The sequence below is a fragment of the Amphiprion ocellaris genome, chromosome 8, assembly GCF_022539595.1.
Source record: "Amphiprion ocellaris isolate individual 3 ecotype Okinawa chromosome 8, ASM2253959v1, whole genome shotgun sequence".
Taxonomy (NCBI): Eukaryota; Metazoa; Chordata; class Actinopteri; family Pomacentridae; genus Amphiprion; species Amphiprion ocellaris.
In genome coordinates this window covers 29555411-29574573 of record NC_072773.1, presented here as the reverse complement: position 1 = coordinate 29574573, position 19163 = coordinate 29555411, and the positions used below count along the sequence as shown (strand labels likewise).

General features: G+C 42.1%; 2 protein-coding genes and 1 long non-coding RNA gene across 4 annotated transcripts; 1 reads left to right on the top strand and 2 right to left on the bottom strand.

The window, feature by feature from the left end:
- Window positions 1–1843: 1843 nt before the first annotated feature.
- LOC111573883 (uncharacterized) lies at window positions 1844–9958 on the top strand. 2 transcript variants are annotated; one of them, XR_004848017.2, is made up of 3 exons: window positions 1844–2322; window positions 3116–3312; window positions 9344–9958. It is a non-coding gene; the product is annotated as an uncharacterized LOC111573883 (long non-coding RNA). The 2 variants fall into 2 exon arrangements; XR_002746578.3 differs by lacking the exon at window positions 1844–2322 and adding an exon at window positions 2375–2943.
- On the bottom strand, window positions 9853–11688 carry LOC111573852 (adenosine receptor A1-like). Its single transcript, XM_035951870.2, has 3 exons — window positions 11128–11688; window positions 10574–11041; window positions 9853–10428 (listed from the first exon to the last, which is right to left on the bottom strand). Exons 1-3 carry the CDS (start codon window positions 11463–11465, stop codon window positions 10323–10325), a joined length of 912 nt encoding a protein of 303 aa, XP_035807763.1. The 5' UTR covers window positions 11466–11688; the 3' UTR covers window positions 9853–10322.
- A 977-nt stretch (window positions 11689–12665) lies between these two features.
- LOC111573885 (transcription factor Spi-B) lies at window positions 12666–15992 on the bottom strand. Its single transcript, XM_023278242.3, has 6 exons — window positions 15847–15992; window positions 15634–15668; window positions 14248–14455; window positions 14047–14165; window positions 13720–13876; window positions 12666–13556 (listed from the first exon to the last, which is right to left on the bottom strand). Exons 2-6 carry the CDS (start codon window positions 15652–15654, stop codon window positions 13249–13251), a joined length of 813 nt encoding a protein of 270 aa, XP_023134010.1. The 5' UTR covers window positions 15655–15668; window positions 15847–15992; the 3' UTR covers window positions 12666–13248.
- Window positions 15993–19163: the final 3171 nt, after the last annotated feature.

Below are 19163 nucleotides of genomic sequence, written 5' to 3'. Positions count from 1 at the left end.
GACACGATCATAATGAACATAAAAAAACAACATTTTTTTTTTATTTTTAATTAAAAGATATGCCAGATATATCCCATGGATTTCAAAAGTCCCTCAGGTATACACTGACCCAACAGTATTCTTGCTTTTTAAAAAAAATTCTGGTTTAATTTTAGCTTATTCCCTATTTATTATTTTATTTTTGATTATATTAATTGCTATTCTATCAGGCACTGCATTTACTTTAATGTTATTGTAATCTGTTCTGTCTAATCATAACTTAAAATGACACTTGATCCGCCATAGAAATATATATGAACACAAAAATAAACAAAAACGCAAGCAAGCCCGGTGGACCCATTAAAAAATAATTAGAGAATTGTTGAACAATTTTTACTTTAATTATGTACATATTTGTATGCAGAGGGCCCTCAGCTGTGGATGTGTCAGAAATATTACAGAACAAATAATAAGTAGAAGTTGTTGTAAACTGATTAGGATACTGTTTATGAGTAACTACGCCAACATTTCAGTGTTCGTGTCACTAATCATGGACCCGGGGGAGCTGAGTAAATCAGTAACTGTGTATCTGTTAGCCTCTGTGTGCATACGTGTGTGTGTGACTTTGAAACAAGGCCCATTTAGACGGCATATGTGTTTTAAATTAATGCAAATATTTGGCGCTGTAAAGGTTTTTGTGTGCTCGTGTAAATACAACTGCGCATACAAGCGGCTGAGCTGCTCGCTTTATTGATACCAGGAGAAAACAGTGAGTGTGTCCCTGCGTGAACTGGGCGTACGCACCAAAACACACAGTTATCAGATTCAGCTGTCTGAGCCAATTAAAGGCAGATGAACGTCATGACTGTTGCATGGCGTTTTGAAACTCCTCAGGGTGCCTCACGCAATGTTTAACTTGCATTTTACATATTAGCCACTGCATGATGCTTAACTGAGAACTTGTGAGAAATGCTGACGGAAGGCTACAAACTGCTCCGTTCCTGTGTGGGTGAAATAAAAGTGGCTGCTGTTCATTCAGAGTAAATCTGCCTCCACAAGTGTACAGTAGAGTCTTGCTGTGACTATATTTGTCCTCCCTTCCTTCTCTCTCTTGCAAGGGGACAGGAGAGTCAAGAGTTGGACGGCTGCCAAAAGAGGCGGCCCGCCATGCAGCTGAAACTTTTACAAGCCAAGCAAGAAGAGACACAGGGAGCGATCGAAGAAGAAAAGGAGGAAAAGAAAAAGTGAGAGAGACATCTGAGCTTCTTTTTCTCCCCTCTCTTTCTCTCTTTTCTTAGTTCTTGTTAAAGCCATACTGTATTTGCCCGCCTCCGTTGGCAGGGGGTAAATGTAGGGCTTGAGGACAGGACGGGAGGTGGTGCTGCTGCTGGTGGTGGTGGGGGCTTTGGGTTCAGAGAGTTCAGCTGAGGAGAGAAATAAATTCATAAACAACAAAGGAGACGTGACGTCAGGTTGAGGGGCTGTCCAACCTGCTGGCTGAATCTGAGCCTCCATGGAAGAACCGGATTGTTCGCACCACATGTGTGTATGTGTGTGTACAGTATGAATGTGTGTGTGTGTCCATTGTCCTATCTTCGAAAAAAGACTTGTGGAGTTTAAGCAGAGGAGCTGGACTATTGTGGTCTATTTTGTCTCGGCGGTGAGTGTTTGAGGGCTGGGAGAACCCTCAAAAAAATGTGTGTTGATGTCTCTTTGGTCAGTTTGAGGACTCGATGGCTATTATGACAGCAGCTGTAATGAGGAATTAACCGTTTCACTCGCCAAAGACAACACACACCTCGGTTTTGCTCTTTATGTGGCTTATGGTAAGTTTTCTATTTTTAAAAAAGAGAAAAAGTATTTGCTTGCAATGTAATGGCGAAAAGTGTTCTTGCTTTTTCAGAATTACACTCTGAAAATGACATCAGCTCAGACGTGCGCTCTGATTGGTTGGCTCGGCTTGGGATACCCGGTCGAGCGCCGGTGATTGGCCGGCGTGCAGGCTATAGAGAAGGTCGGCCATTTATGAACAGATGGATTTATGTTTTCTCTCCTAATGATTGAGGTCATCTAGAGGCGACAGCTCGCTGATCCAACATCTGCATTGGTGTTCAGCTCTCATGCTGGTGTGAGAAAAGCTAAAGGGGGAACCTGGGAAAGATGCCAAAGGCTTTGGGAAAAAAAAAAGTGACATTGCTCATTGATTCATTTAGCTGAACTCTCTCAAACCCCTCCCACTCAAGAGGGCTGATATTATCCCCGATGGAGGGAGAGGACGAATTGAGGGGAGGATGGAGGGAGACGCAGAGAAAAACAGGCAGAACAGAGATGTCAGAAAAGACAGTAAGTCTGCCGGGACTCCTTTTTTTTTTTTTGCGCGCCAGAGAACTTGACAAAAAGCGTTCAACAGCGTAAGAGTTTGAATCTCGAGGCCAGTTTGGGGCTTGTTTGTTTTTTGTTATCTATTGATTGTAAAAATATGGTGAGATGGAACAATACGGCAGAAGTGTTGGGATGTGCTCGTCTCTTTCGCCATCTGTCTGTTGCTACAGGATAGTAGAAGTAAGGCGAGAGATGTGGGGTTTTTTTTTTTCAACACCGGATGATTAACATGCAAATTTTTCGTGTTGCTCCGAGCTGCTGTCCCACTGTTTTGTGTCACCGTGGCCGCTCACGACACTTTACTCTTCCCCCTCATTCTTTTTCTTGTATTTCCATGGCACACTCTCTTTCTTAACTCTTTTTCTCGGACTCCTCCTCTTTCTGTGCCTTCTCTCGCTACAGCGTATCCCTCCCTTCCTCTTTCTGTGTCTCTACACCACCACCACCACCCTCCTCCTCCTCCCTCCGTCCTTTTTCTCTCCTTCCCTCTTGGCAGCGGTGCCAAAGTGGGCAGGCGGACCGAGGCAAACACAGCGCAGGGCAGAGCAGAGGGCGATCCAAAGGCTGGCGAATTGATTATGTGTATGTTTGTGTTTTGAACTGTCCTGCGTCAGTGTGTTCGCGTGTTGTTGACTCTCTGTTTTCGGTCATACTGCAAGTAACGTGAGTGTGCTGCGTGCCTGTTTTGGAGCTCTTTTTTTGTGTTGTTGTACACAGTGTGTTTGATATTGTGGTTTGTGTGTGTGTGTTACAGGGCTGTGTGTGAGCAGACGTCCCTCTGTCACCCCGTGTACGGACAGACGCACTCACACCAGTAGGAGGGGATTGTGGGAAGGGGGTGTAGCTCTCAGAGGGTGTGCTCTACTCTTCTCTTTTCCCTTCTTCCCGCCATCACGGCCCTCTTCTCCTTCAGTCCTCCGGCCCAGCCCGCCGCTCACATACAGGCTCCAGGTATTTTTCTTTTTTATCCTGCAACACCTCTTCCCGTCTTTTTTACTGCCCTGTAATCTCTCTCCTCCAGTTCCTCTCGCCCTCTTCTCTGTCCTTCATCATGGTCTTCCTCCTGTAAACGTGTCTATCGTCGTCGGTTGCCACGCCGCACTCTGCTCAGCGCCATTTTGGCTCAATGGACACAACAGGAGAAACTTTTCTGGAGCTCAGAGGGACTCTGCGACTCCCTGCCGACCATCTTCTTTCTCCCACTTTCTTCATCTCTTTCTGTCTCTCCCTGTCGCCCTCTGCCTCTCTCCTCTTCGCTCGTGGACAGCAGGTGCTGACAGGGTGGTAAACAGTTTTGCTGTGGCTTTCTGTACTGAACAGGTGTCTCTTTGGAGACTGGCAAGAGGCTACTGTCTGACCTCAAGGGGTCGACCGAGCTAGAGAGCTGTTGTTGTGTTCAGGTCAGTATAAGTTTAGCCGCTGACCAGTGCGAGACAAGTGTCGGGTCGCTTATCGTCCGACGCTGTCATGATAGGTAATATGAGGGCAGTGTTGACTTTGTTTCTTATTCTCGCACAGTTTGCGCTTTCTGCCACTGTGAAAACACAGATGTGTGGCAGTTGTTTCGAGGGAACGTGTACATTTGTGTAAACACAAGTTTTTATCACTGCAATCTAGAGGTGTGGCCCTCTGCTAGAAGGTGGTAACTGCATGTTTGTCCTGGAACACTGTGCCATAGGCTACTGTGCATATGACACTTTACACTCAGGTAGAAATGAAACCGAGTCGAGCCAAACAAACACAATGTCGTAAAGAAAAGAGAAGGTTGTTGAGCAAATGTTGCAGTTTCATGTTGCAGGTCTTCAGTAGTTCTTTTGCATTTTTTCAGTCGGGCTGTCGATTTTGTACCGCTGGTGTGATGTTCCATAGAAGACGAAAAAATGTACATGCGAATTGCAACGCTTATCTTATGGATGCGTATCTTAGTCCGCTCCAAGACAACAAACATTGAATATTTGGGATTACGGTCATATGTCGGAGACCACAATACCATAAAACAAAACCAAAATATCAATGTTGGACTCAAATTAGATGAAGTATTAACCAAGAGCTGATTCTGTCCTTCGGTCTACTTTTAGAGGGGAACTAACACTGAAATACCTGCGCACTTTATGTACAATAGCGAACCTAACGAGACAGCATATTTCCAGTACAGTATCTTGGTCTAAATAGGGGTTGGTGTTAAGATGGCGCCTTTGTGCCACGTGTAAACAGTGAACATGAGCAGACCCTTCCAACATACCCTCACAATTCTTGGGTATGCTACTCCCAGTTCCCTCTGCACCAGCCTCTGTCATGTCATATTGTTCAGCTTTGGCACAAAGTGGCAAATTAATTCACAAAAAAAACCAAAAACAAATGCGAGCGAACAACATCAACAGCAATAAGAGGAAAACGTTGAAGCTAGAGAAAAATAGAGAGATCAAAAGTGCCTGAGACAGAAAGAGAGGTAGGAGTGTTGGAGCTCTTTCCCCGCCCCTCTCGTATCCTCAGATGAACTTATCGTGTTGCCTCATAATGTCACTGAGTTTTGCTCCTACAGGCAGTCAGGCTAACTTCCTGCATTCAGCCTCAACATAGCTGATTGGCTGATATCTTGGCTGACCGGCCGCGGTTTGCAGCGAGGCAACAGGAAGTTTGTCTTCTCATGCAGGAAGCTGCAGCTGTTTCGTCCTGACATACATCACGTTGCACTCTTGCACACATAAACCCTGTATACGTGCACACAAATGAGCACACAAATGCCCCTGTTTAGAAAGGAGGTTACCTATCTAAGTGTGTCTACATGCTGTGTGTGGTTGTGTGCATGCTTGTCTGCTCTGTGTGGCATTAGTAAATGAATATAAGATGTGGGTGTGTAGGAACATGTCAGGCCAGGATTCTGAGCTATCAGAAACATTTGAAACCATGGTAACCACACATCTCATTAGCACATTAGTAAAAGCATAGACAAGTGGAAAAGAGGAGAGGGGACAGAGAGAGTAGATGGAGAGGAAGAAAGAAACCTTCTTTCTTATTTTCTTCATGGAGAGGTTTGAGAAACACACACTATCTGGAAAGTTTGAGGACACAGCAGATACACCAGTGACTCAGGATTATTATATTTTATTATTCAGTAACTCCTTTTCTCTTCAAGACACCAACTGATATTCATATTTTAAAAATGTGCTTCTAATGACACGATGAAGTAAAATGAAAGACTTAAGTGTAAATCTAAAAACTGGAGATTTGTAAATGTGTAATAGCTTCATGTCTTGCACATTTCTAAATATAGATCCATTTGTATGTGTTAATTGTTATTGACACTGTTATAGTCAACACAGTGGCTCTCTATTGCTCGTGCCATATCTGGGCCATACTATCTTTTCATGAACCACATTGCCCGACATGTTTACTTAGCTTTTATGCGGATCAGTTCAACATTTATGTGCCCTCTATCTCGCAAAACAGAGAGATTGATTGCAAAGGACTGAATGCATTTCATTAACATTTAGTGAATGGGGATCAGATAGCGTGGGCTTCTTTTCTCCACACAGGTCAAACAACTGTGCTGTGGTTATGTGTAAGTACATGCATACATTGGAGCGGGCACCAGGCCAAATGGGATGGAAGACGCTAAGCGCTCCCGTCCGTCGTCCCTTTAATGCAGGAATCGGGCATTCCTTAGGGAGTGGGAAGATGAAAAAGCTGTTGTGATAAACTCACCACAGCACTTCGGAGAGGATCAGTAAGACTGGACACGAGTAAGACAAGACATCCGTTTGCATCTTTTTAACAGTGGGACTTCTTCATCCTGCCATCTATTGTGTGGCATACTTCCTCTGCCAACTCCCCCACCGTGCCTCCTCCTCCTCGTCTTTGCCCACCATCACCACCTCCTTACTCGCTTATTGAAATTCTGCCTGGCACACAGACACTGCCCATTCTTGGCACAAAGCTCAGAGAGAGGGAGAGGGGGAGTGGGAAAGGGAGAAACACACAAGAACCTGTACCAATCGTCTGGTACCCCCTCCGTTGTGTGTGTGCCAAGCATTCATCCTGTCTCGTGGACCAAGGGACCAGGCAATCCAATAGGTATTTCCCTGCCTCTGCTTCCTGCGTTAATCTGCACCAGTTTTTAGGAGTTGTGTTGGCAACCGAGTGCGCTGTGTGTGTGTGTTTTGGGGATTTGCTAATTAATTTGCGTGTTTACGTTGTTTGCGTTGGGTGAGGAATAAATCCGAATGAATCCTGCGTTCTTTCACAGCAGAGGGGAGGAACCTGAGGCCTGTTGTTTCCATGATACTTTTTATCTTTCATTTTTGGCATGGGTTTTGATGAGACGGCGCAGTAGTTACCGTTTCCTTCTTTTTTGTGTGTTTTGGCAGCACAAACAATTTAGATTGATGTTGGAAGTTTGTAGAAACCCGTACAGTTATCACTGGTGTTTCAGTTTAGCTTACATTTTTAACGGTATTTATTTGACTGTGGACAGTTCAGAGAGAGAGACAGGGATGGTGTAACATGTGACAAGGTTCTCCTGGCTAGAAATCAAATCATTGATGTTGCAGTTATGTGGCTGATTTTCAACATAACCCACAAAAAAAGCTGAAATAAATAGCTTCATTATAACAACTTGCCTTCATTGCTTAGTATGTGTTTCCTTTTTATTTTCTGATAAAAAGTCTTAATTTTGTACAGTTTTGCCAGCATTACAAACTTGAATTTATTTAACAAACGTGATTGATGTTGCATGCGTGAAACATTATCAGCTATGGTTTTTATAGATAAAGTAAGCAAAGTAGAAAACATCTGTTCAACATTGAAAATGCATGTAACAGACATAAGGTTTTCTACTCAAAAAGAAACATGAGTGACAGAGAAAGATGTCTATGCTAAAGCAGGAAATTGCCTGCAGAAAAACATATCCTGGATGGTCACAGCAGAGTCGTGTTATCTGAGGGCAAGAGAGGACAAGGTCCCTGTTTAGCAGCTTACACAGAATACTGCTAATACGAATTTACTAACATGTAGCCATAAATCTGCTGTGACAGATGCACAGACGGTCTGATAGGCAGATGAGATTTGCCCAAAAGGCCACATTTTTTCTCTTTTTTTCGTCTGTTCTTCAAGATCCTCTCAACTGCCCCAAAGACTTGAGGCGCATTTATTTTGGAGCTGTTGACAGAGAAAATGATTTGCCCCAGCCAAGCCGTCCGCGGCCCTTTCATATGCCATAGAAAATGTGCGCATTCACAGACAACAGCACCCAGTGGAGCTCACATGACCGACCGAGTTTCGCTTCCAAAGCAGTCGAGGGAGCGGTACGCCAATTTTTCGCAATTAACCCAGAAGCGCAGAATTCCCCACCAGCATTTAATGTTTAAATCATTTATTTTCCGCGCTCAGATGTCCTGTTAAGTCTTCATTAATTTGACCCATTTCCCTGAGTACACTGCGTCATATCACCATTAGTCTGTTCGCCTCGTCCTTCTTCCAACACAGCTCCGGGCAGGGGACGTTTCTTGGCGACCGAACAGAGCTCATAGATCTGTCACTGGCATGGTGGCAGAGTTGGGCATCCTGCCAACGCACCCCCCCTTACACCCCATTCTGTCTGTCTGGTCTTCTGTAATCAGACTAGCAGGGTCTACCGCATGCTAACTATGGGCCGGTCTGGACCAAGTCTCAGGGGTTGTGGCTGTATGCTAATTTATGCAAGCAGTGCACCTTCTAACCCCTTCTCTGTCTCTGTGAGGTCCAGGTCTGGCATTTAGTCTGGCACTCATTAACCCTTCGGTTGCTGTCCTGTAAATGCGATGGCCCCTCACAACCTTTATCCAGACTTTAGCGATAGTTTCAGGATAAGTGGCAACTTTCAGAGTGAAATAAATGATACGTGAAGTGAGAGAGCTATTGATAAATCATAGGGACAAGTACATGCTGTGTGTGATCATACTTTTTCTCTGTGAACTGTCCAGCTGTCTGATGAGTAACGTTCAAGTTTCCCCCTCACTCAGTACCCATGATAGAGTGTGTCGTCTCGGACTGTTGGCTTCGTCTCACTGCTTGGCACAAGATTGATTCTCCGTCACTCCCGATAGAACAGCTGCTCTTTCTTCATCATGAGACAGCAGGCTCGGTAAAATAGAAGAAAAACAAAAACTGAAAGGTAGACCTTATAGTGTTTTTAAGCAGACCTAAAATGGCCGATTTGCAAGACGCCATTTTGTGTTTCCTTGTTGTGTTTTGGGGGGCAGAATCCCAGCTTTGTATTCAATCAGAGGCAGCTGGTGGAAGCCATATTTGCAGGCATCTGTGTGTGTATACCTCCGTCTGAGAAGCAGCAGCCAGCCTACACAGGGATAGCCCACTGGAATGAGCTCAGTTTTTGGCAAAAACGGAAAAGGATTCCTGGCACAGAGTCGAGCAGCTCTCTCTTTTTTTTTCTCTCTTTCGATCACATGCCAGAGTCTCAGGAAGCCAGTGAGTTGTTTGTTGGGCTTTCGCACATTAGTGCTCTCACTTTGCGATGTCGGGTTGACGTTAAATTATTTGTCTTTGATTTATTTTAATGGAAGACGTTTCTTAAAGACATTCAACTATGCAACACTCCCCCCCCCCCCAATAAAAACTTGGCTGATCGGCGAGGATGTGCAAATATGCAAAATTTCTGATGGTGCTCGTTGTTAAGAAGTGATAAATGTTTGTCCAAATCTTTGCAGCTGGAGACTTGTTGTCATGAAGCAGTTTCGGCCATAAGTTGTGATTTTGAACAATTTCCAGGAAGCGGTTTAAAGAAAAACAAAGAATCAGACACAGAGATAAACCGGACAATACTTGAACACTCATTTCTGTTGGGGTTGAATTTCAACTATTGAAAATACTGCAGAAATATACGTTTTAAAAATAACAATTCTAAACAGTGTGTCCCCTGAATGTGTTTCAAAGATGAGTTAATTAAGATAACCCTCTCTGTCTCTTTTTCTTTGTACCATTGCAGGAAAGTTACCTTTGTGGATCTTTGATGATGAAGCAACGTGGATGCTGTCCTTGGGGCTGAGGTAGTAGATTGAATAGTTGTGGGGTTTTGTGACCTCTTTTTGAGATAACTATACAATCTACTGTCTTTCCCAAGGAGACAGCTGAGTCAGCTACTCGCCGACTGTCATCTCCAGATGGGCAATCGTGCTGTCCAATCAAAAGAAAAAAAAAAACAAAAAACGCTTGCAGCACTCAACATAATTCAAGCTTTTTTTCTTTTTATTTTTTTTACATTTTTTCTCCCCAGAACAGGTAAATTTGGGGCTCTGCCAGGGTGAGGTAGTAGGTTGTATAGTTTGGTGGGTGGGATTGCACCCCGCTCAGGTGATAACTATACAGTCTATTGCCTTCCCTGAGGAGCTCACTCGACATTGATGAATATTCAGCTCACTCTCATGGCTCAAGCATCACACTTATTCTCAGACATCATTAAAAAAGAGTAAAAAAAAGGAGCAGGGACATTTGTGCTTCAAAGGATTAGTTTAATTAACCGTGGCTGTTGAACTGACTGAAGCTGTCTTACTGACCTGCTTTAAAATATGTACATCTTAAATAAAGTCACACTTGCCTCAAATCATTTGTCCAAAAATCAGTGAATGGGATCTTGACATTGTTTTGTTGACACTGCTTTTCTGATTCTTACTGAGCAGCATCTGTTGAGTTTGTGAGAGTATGGCACACTCTGGTGGAGACACGGGAAATCGTTCGGACCAAGTTTGCACTCAAATTATTGGGAAACCAAACACCACGAGGGGCTACGCATGCAAACCAAACACTACAGACTTTTAAAGATTCAATCTCAACTCTCTGCATGTGTTTCTGCTCTTATAAATGACCCTCTGGTTCTACCTCCCAATCTACCCATCTCTGTGTGATTGGCTTAAGTGCTCGTTATTGATCTGCGAACTCGCTTGTTCCCATGGCAACAGTTTAACCTCTCAAGGAAGCGCTTCCATATTTGACTGTAGGCCTGCTGGATCTTTGGGATGCGGTAGGCGTAGACCACGGGGTTGACTGCTGAGTTGGCGTGAGACAGAAGAATACCTGGAAAAGTTTGGATTTGTTAATGTCATGTTTCACTGCTGGTACACATCGTATGTGATCAAAGCATAATTTAAATGGAGAAATCTCTTAATATGAATATAAAAAAAACAACAAACTGTGTAAGGATTACAAAAAGCGCCATCACCTGCCTGTATAGAGGCATCCCTGAGTGACAGCGTGGGGCCCATGAAACAGCAGAAGGCAGTTCATCAGGTGCAGAGGAATCCAGCAGCCCGCAAACAAAATGAGAACCAGAGCCAGGGAGCAGGCCAGCTTCTTCTCCTTCAGCAGAGGCACCTGGGTTTGAGGGCAGCTTTCCCTTAGACGTCCCTGCAGGCTCCAGAAGATTCGAGTGTAGAGGATGCTCATGACCAGCAGGGGTGCCATGACACATCCCAGGAAGTTAAAGTAGACCATGAAGGGGAGGGAGATAACTGAGAGGAAGGTGCATGGTGGAGGGATGGAGGAAGTGGAGGAAGTATTGGTGGAATCAGATGTTAGGGAGGAGTAATTATTCCAGCCAAACAGAGGGGTGAAGCCTAGTAGAGCCGAAAGTATCCAGCACATAGACACGGCCAGCAAAGTGTGCCTCTGAGTGGCCAGGGCTTTGTATCTGAAAATGCGGGTTGACAGAAACGATGGGAGATTATTCCCACAAATTGACAATTTCTACCAATAAATCAGTGTTTCAGCCCTCACCTGTGTGGGGTGTGTAACCGCAGGTATCGGTCCACAGCGATGGCTAGCAGAGACAGCACAGAGGCCTGCGTCAACACGAGCACCACACAGCTGAGCAGCAGGCACATCTCAGGGGTCACGTTCACCCACCCATCCAGCAGCACAGCCAGGGGCACAGCAGCCACACCCACTAGGAAGTCAGCCACCGCCAAGGACACCAGGAAGCAGAAGGTTGGCTCTCGAAGGGAATCCCGGATACCCAGACACACAGCACACACCACCAACACATTCCCAAGGCAGCACGCCGCAGCAATCAGCACCTCTAGCACGGTGTAGGCCACCCAGCTCCATTCAGCCATCGCTGCAGATGGAGACCAGAGGGTGACAAAGAAGCTATTAAGTTCTAGGTTTCCTTGAAGGCGGCGTAAAGCAGAGAAAAATCCAACATAATCCAGTTTGTTGTCCAGATAGGGACTTCTTGTTTCTCAGCTCTTGGGTTCAAATAAACACAAAAAGCAACACGCAGAAGCTTTTTATATGCAGACATGCATGCGCTTCTGTGTGCACACACAACAACAGGCATGAAACTCCATGGAGACACCATCTGTATTTCATCAGTAAGTGAAAATCTTTTTCTCTCTCTGATCGACGTGCCTCAGTAGAGGAAAGGGCTTCTGAATGAGCCCTGTCAGCTTTTTCATAACAGCAGGTGGGTTCAGTGTAGCTGTTGGAGTTTTTTTTTTTTTTAATTACAATTCAATGAAAAACTGGGCTACTTAGTTACAAGTAAAAGTAGAGCAAAGCATATCAGATCAAATGAATAAAATGTAAAAACACTCATGCAATTCAGCCCCACCCAAGTGCTATATATCCAAAGGGTTATAATAGTATATAAGGGTTATAAAATTATATAACTGGATTATTATTACTCGTGCATTCATGTGTACACTGCATGCTGATGTAACTCTTTCAGCTACTTCTCTGTATTATTTACTGGTAGTTTAATTTTTTACTGTGCATCATATTCTATAACATGCTCCTATGTTTTAAATGCAAATCTTAAGCTGTAAATTAAAAATTGCATTTGAGTAAAAGATATATTTTCCTGCCCACGTGATAGAAAGGATGAAGTTGCATGAAATAGAAATTCCTAATACATTAATGCAGTTTACTACTTGTTATTGCAAATATATCACACAAGGAAGGTTTGCAACTTATAAGTTTATCTCTATTAGTGTGTCCTAGATAGTCCACATGTGAATATTTAGTCATTTGCACTTTTGGTTTTCAGCATATACACACATAAAACACATATTTGTATGACCCTATCATTTAACTATGGAAATAATATAAGCTTAGGTGGCAAATTCATACAAAAGAAAGTAATTTTCAGCAGTCTGTGTGTTCTGTGTGTGTGTGCTCTGTTCATGGTGCGAGGACGGCTTTTAGATGTTACTGATTAACAGGCCTGTTTGTGGTGGTGGTTTTTCAGTGCATCCGAACTTTGCATACAGTTTTGGCTGCGGGTGTGTGTCTGTTTGCTTTAGTTTCGAAGCACGTCTGTGTTTATTGGTATAATATGGACAACACAGTGTCTCTTTGTTCATAGAGACAGACAGGTAGGCAGACAGACAGGCAGCTACAGACATGTGTACAGTTAAGTTTTTTGAAAATAGTTTTTAATTTTGACACAAACAGATCATGTTTATGCAGACTAATTTTGTCCAAAAAAGATTTTTTACTGTATCTGCTGCAATATAGAACTAAAAAAAAACAAAACACAAAGTCACAACTTTTATTTTGACAATGATTTAACGTCTACTTATGAAGTAGATATTATGTTACAACCTTTTAGGTTTACATGTTAAATGCCAGCTGACCTCTCACATGTTGGTTGTTCCTGAAGTTTGCATTTTTGTATCATTTCTGGTTCCCCTCTCATACTAGCTAATATGGTTCTCTATGTACAGTAAGCTTTGACTCACAGTGGCTTTTCAAATACTCAGTATTCATTTGTTATTCAAAATACCACAGAAGTAGAATCAGCACAAAGGACATTCATGGGACATCAAAAATGACTTCCCTCGATATCCTTTGAGCTTATTCTATTTCTATGCTTAAATGCCCTCTCCACTATGCCTTCTACACCGTATTGGAGTCTCCTCGCAGACCTCTCAGCGTTTTCTCATCGAACCGGTAGGTGAGCTTCCTTTTCACTTTGTGAATCTCGCCAGTGCGGGAGTAGTTCCTCAGGGCCCGTGCCATCTTCTGGTAGGTCATGGGTTTGCGATTCCCCTTTCGCCGACCCCACAGCTGCGCCAGGCTCTCCTTGTTCTGGGAGGAGAACTGAAAGGTGCCGGAGGCCGACTGGACCCACCAGATGCAGCTCCGCATGGACGGTGTCTGAAGCATCTCGAACAGGAACTGGAACAGCCGCTCCTTCCTCTTTCCTGGTGAGGAGGAGGAAGGGGATGTAAACACAAAAATGAGGTGACAGTGTCTGATACGTGCGTGAGTGCATGTGAACATAAATGTCGAAAAAAGTGGGGTAAATGCAGAAAAAAGTCCAGTGTTTTTGGACACGTTTAGTGACATCTTTGTATATTATTGTACCTGACAGTGGGACAAGAGGTAAGGGGTCTCTGTCCTTCCTGTCCCCCCTGTCAGACGATGGTGATGGCGAGTCTTGGTATTCCTGGTACTGGGAGCTACTAGATTGTGAATCTGAGTCAATGTATGCAGATGCCTCATAGGAATAGGCAACGTGTTCCTGAATTAAACACAAAGAAAAACACACAAATGAATCACAAGTGTAACCATCCTCATTAATCTGAAATAGTGTCAGTCTTAGGTGTAGCCAACAGGGAGTGATGTCTCGTAGAATTCAGCTGTGTAAGAAGATAATCAAGCTAAAATGTACTTAGAGGTCCTTGAACTCACCCACTGGTTGCCATGGGTACTACTCCAGGCTGGAGGCAGGGTTTGCTCTTTGTATTCCTCGTTTGGAGTGTGTGAGTCACAGTGCCACTCGTACGGATGCTGACCCGACCAGCTATTCTCTGTTAAAAGACACATGTAAGATTGGGTCAAATCCACACCAGTAAACCACACACAGACCTCGTCATCCGTCGTCACACTGACCTATGATCCTTGTGCCCAGGTGGGAGTGTGTGTGTTGCCCCATGGTGGCCAGAGGTGATGCAGGTGTGTGTGCTGGCTGAACCTCCAGCGAATGCTCCTGCAGGTACTCCTCGATGACCTCCAGGTCCACCTCGGGGCAGGAGGAAGGCGTCACTCCGCTCCAAGCCCCGCGGCCTCCACCCATCTTGATGTCAGTCACATAAGCCATCTGACAGACACAGAGCAGCTTTCTCATTCATCATACAGGTTATTACTATGGCGAGTTTGTTGCGTGATTGTGAGGAGTATTTTTGCATGATGTGTGACATTTACCTCCTGTCGGTCATAGCCTGGGGTAATATTAGACACAACACCCACTTTTTATTTCATGAAACCTGTTGTTGTTGTGCTATGATGCATTATGCAGTGAATCATTTTGCTATCTGAAGATCAGTAATGGTCTCATTCATCAATTTTGAATTAGTTTTTGGTTTTCCTTCATTAGATCATTAAATATTTTACATGAAAGGTTTGGAAGCAGAGTGGTCTAAGCCACTTTCTGTAGTTTTTGTGAAAAAATGGCTTCAAAGTTTTGTGTTTTTCAAGAATGGTCTAACATTCGAAGCACCATGGTAACGGAATAGATAGATAGATAGATAGATAGATAGATAGATAGATAGATAGATAGATAGTTAGATAGATAGATAGATAGATAGATAGATAGATAGATAGATAGATAGATAGATAGATAGGTAATCCTTTACAGTAAATTACAGTACCACAGCAGTTTCAGAACAGACATAACACCACACATTACCTCAAATAGCTTCCATACTGAATAAGGTAAATAAAAACAATGAATAATTACTAAAAAAAAAAAATGCAAAGTTATTTTTGTGCATTGTAAAACCTCATGGCAGTTAGTATATAATTACAGAAATGACTTAAAACTCCGTTTGAATTTTTTCTGGGTTAGACCACTCTGCTTCTATCCTCCTCAAGTGATGGTATATATATTTGTGAAACTCCAAAATGACACACAATAATACCTTCCAGCTAAATTTAACTTGATCCTGCCTGTGTGTTAGAGGACTTGTGTCTTGGACAACAGCCAGGTAACAACATGGTGGCCGTGTGTGTGTATTAGTTTGACTGGCAAATTTATGCAAGTGTTTGTGTCTTCATGAGCAGAGATAACATTCAGGTAACAGTCATGTGTGTTTTAGCTTCTGTTCTTACAAATAGCCTTTCACTCTCATTCTATATGTTTCCATTGCAGGCAATGAGATCATATTTTTAAGAGTGAGATGTACAAATATGAACATACATGTTCTTTGTCATTTATGGCAAAGGGTGACTAAAATAAAAAGTCAAATAATGTAAATTAAAAAGTAAATTCAGACTCACCGTCTCCATTTCTGCCAACATACTTGAAGGACAATCTGGGAAAAGAAAACACCGCCATCAGACAGCAGAATCAGAGCACAAAGAATTGACAAAACATAAAGAGAGAAGTGAAAGAAGCAAACTTCTCTAACTTATCAGAGACTGTCACACAATAGCAACAGACCAAAAAAGGCCGAACCAGAGCAAATGAGGACAAATAGAAAATATGTGTACCTTTTTCAGTCCGAGGTGGACTCCTGGTTCCTGGAAGTAGTATCCTGAAGCGGGTGAGAATATGAACGCTCACCTGTATGATGCTCCACCTAGATGTCCTCTCTCTTATAGCGGTTGCACACACACCCTCCTCCCCCTTCTCATTGGCCAGTGAGTGCTGTTAAAATGGGAGGGGTGTGTAAAATAAAGGGTAATTCTGGTTATCTGCCCATCTATTGTTTCTTATTAAACTGCAATCAGTTTTTGAAAACCAATGTTATTTAAAGTAGCTTTAGCGTAAGCCGGCATTGTCTCCGTCACACTTATCATAACACGCATTTAAATGGCAGAGTTTCGGGTACAACAGGATGGAATTTGTTCTCATCTTCAATTTTCTGTGGCAGACTGTCTATTTCATACAATAGCTTCAGTCAGTGTGAATTTTTACTGCCTGAAATCAAAGCCTGTGGTGTATCTGTGGTTTTTTATCATTCCATGTACCACATAGGAGACACCATGGAGGATGATGATGGGGCTTTATATCTTTAACTTTGGCTTTAAATTGCTCGTGGAATCCAACATGACATGGCTCATAAATACAGATAGATGGATATATGTGGAAAAATGGATGTAATATCTGGAATGTATGGTTTAAAAATCTACCTATGGTAATATACACTGGAAAGGAAAAGCACAATACATTTGCTTCACATATTTGCTTGTATCCCACAATACAGAAGAATGGATCACTTTACCTTTTCCCACATACCGTCCCGGCTTCTTTGCTTAACAAATGTATGACAGATCTTTTCGCTAACATTGGAAATGTTTGTGAAGGCAGCTAGGTGAAAATACAATCAAGCGTTTTTTTTTTTTTGTTTTTTTTTTAATTTACAATGATATATTGGTGTGATATCTCCAAATATGACTTAATGAGAAATATGATAATTATATACAAGACCAAATAAGGATGTACATATACATAATAACTTGTTTATAATACATTATAATGTAGTTGTAAGCAGATGTACATGTATGTAATACACATCAATTTAGCAAATACAACCTCTTTCATGAAAATGTTAATATTACTGTATGTGTGTCATACTAAGTTTTTTCCTTTGTTATATACCAGCAGCTAGCTAGCTAGCTAGCTAGATAGATAGATAGATAGATAGATAGATAGATAGATACTTTATTAATCCCGAAGGAAATTCAAGTGTTCAGCAGCTTACATATAACAACACAAATAACAAAAAGACAGAACAGGCAGAACTTGCTGGACAATACTATAAAAACACTTCTAATTTTAAAATCTATTGAAATAATAAATGTAATTAAAATTCAATACACAATATTTACACATTTGAAGGCACATTGATTTAAAGTGGTTTAAAGTGAAGCTCTTAATCAATAAACACTTAAAACCTTACATCTACTTGCAACTTTATGCCAGAAATCTATACTAAATGTGTATATGCAGCTTATAAATGCTTAATAGGGTGGTAAACATAAAATGTTACCCCTTAAGGATAGCACTTTATTTCTGATTATACTGACAGCATTACAGCTTACTTATTCATCATGCGCTCTGCTTGCATGGAATGGCCATATACTCATCAGTCTTACAGATAATCCACTACATAACTACAATATGAGTTTGGAAAATAGTTAAACTTACTACACAGTGAATAAAATTCATATAAACTCTTCCTCTCCTCTCAGGCTCAGTTCTGTGAGCCTTACTGGAAGTCTGATATACAATCTGCTTTAATCTTTATTCAACTCAATGCTGCCATATAAAACTGACATTGTTCTTCATAAACCACTGTGAGGAAGTAAACAGTAGCAGGAATTGCATCACACCTGAGGTTAGGAACGCATAACGTCATCCGTAGCTCACTTTCAATGTATGCTACTCTGTGCCTCACAAGTGAGGCTGTCCCTTTTTTATTGTTGCATGCGATATTATTTCAGACGTAGATTCCAGTACACAACCATCAGTGTACGTATAGTGGAGGGATTTCCCCAAACCATTTTTGGTTTGTTGTCAACGTGATCTACTCCAAGAGCCTGCCAGACAACGTGATGAGCAACAAACGCCATGTGTCTGGATTTAGATAAGACACTAAACCAGTTCTGAAACTTTTGCAATCTAGCACTTTGGTGTGTAAAGTAAAGGTAACCAATCAATCGTGAAATTAAAACTGAGTTGGAATCAAAGTTTTGAAGCTTTGTTTGACCACAACTTATATTAAGCTTTTTTTTTTTTTTTAAAAAGATCTGAGTGTATATTATTGTCAAAAACTGTAAAAAAAAAAACCCAAAAAAACCAAAACTGAAAGTAGAGCTGTCAGGTTCTTCTACACTGGTGCTTTCTGTGTGGGCTTACAAGGCTGCCAGAGATTCTTTGTGTACATGTATTAACCTAATCATTGACTGATGACCTGTTTATGGCATTTCTTTACAATGCAAGCTCGAACGAAGCATGGAAATGTTGACAGATGTATGTTGTAGTGAAAAAAATAAAGGAAAGCAGCAAAGAATATTATTAAAACGCCATAGACTCGGGCGTTTATGGCCTGATAAGCACTGTCATAATAAATCCAAATACAGTGCCAGGAGCCTATGACCCTTTTTCAATGGATGATATATGATGTGCATGAAAGAGGAGAGGCAGTGGGGTATTTACACCCTGTGTTTGACTCCTGGTCTGTCATCTCAACCTGATAAAAACTGTACATTCAGGAATATGACCAATAACTTCGTGCCTTGTCAAGGTTTAGGATAGAAATTCATTATACTGAAATATTACAGCAGATATCTGAAGTGAAAACCTTTAGGGTACTTAAAGATAATAGGTCATTGAGGTCAATATGTCAAAGTGTATCAGCAGTTACGTGATTGGATTGCAGAGTAAAAGTAACCAAATGCGACTGATCATCCAGAATATTACCGACAGACACTTGTGCTCATATTGAATGTACATACAGTATTACCAACACATGCATAAACTGCCATACGCTGTGATATGTTGCCATTTAAAGCACTGTTTTTTGTATATTTCAGTTCCGGTCAAACTGATGAATCTAGTCACGATCTGTTTGTTGGTTTTACACTAGTTGTTGTTGCACTGCGCTTTGGTTTTTCAAATGATTTCAGAAAAACCTGTTCAGCAAGGTGGAGAAACAGCTTCTGAGAAGTGTCAGGAGTTTCCCGTATTTGACACACACCTTTTATTTTTTTGGGCCCTCGGGATGCTAACCGTGTATGCTGAAAAAGATGAGAGCTTATTCACAAGTAACAAATAAAACAGCAGATTAGCCTGTAATCTTTAT

Excerpts from the sequence above, each read along its gene's own strand:
- LOC111573852 (XM_035951870.2), bottom strand. The coding sequence starts at position 11,465 with ATGGCTGAATGGAGCTGGGTGGCCTACACCGTGCTAGAGGTGCTGATT. Across the intron at positions 11,042-11,127 it reads CGGTTACACACCCCACACAG|ATACAAAGCCCTGGCCACTC; the intron begins GTGAGGGCTGAA and ends CCGCATTTTCAG. Across the intron at positions 10,429-10,573 it reads GGATGCCTCTATACAGGCAG|GTATTCTTCTGTCTCACGCC; the intron begins GTGATGGCGCTT and ends AAACTTTTCCAG.
- LOC111573885 (XM_023278242.3), bottom strand. The coding sequence starts at position 15,654 with ATGTTGGCAGAAATGGAGACG. Across the intron at positions 14,456-15,633 it reads TGTTGGCAGAAATGGAGACG|ATGGCTTATGTGACTGACAT; the intron begins GTGAGTCTGAAT and ends TGTGTCTGTCAG. Across the intron at positions 13,557-13,719 it reads ACCTCTTGTCCCACTGTCAG|GAAAGAGGAAGGAGCGGCTG; the intron begins GTACAATAATAT and ends CCTCCTCACCAG.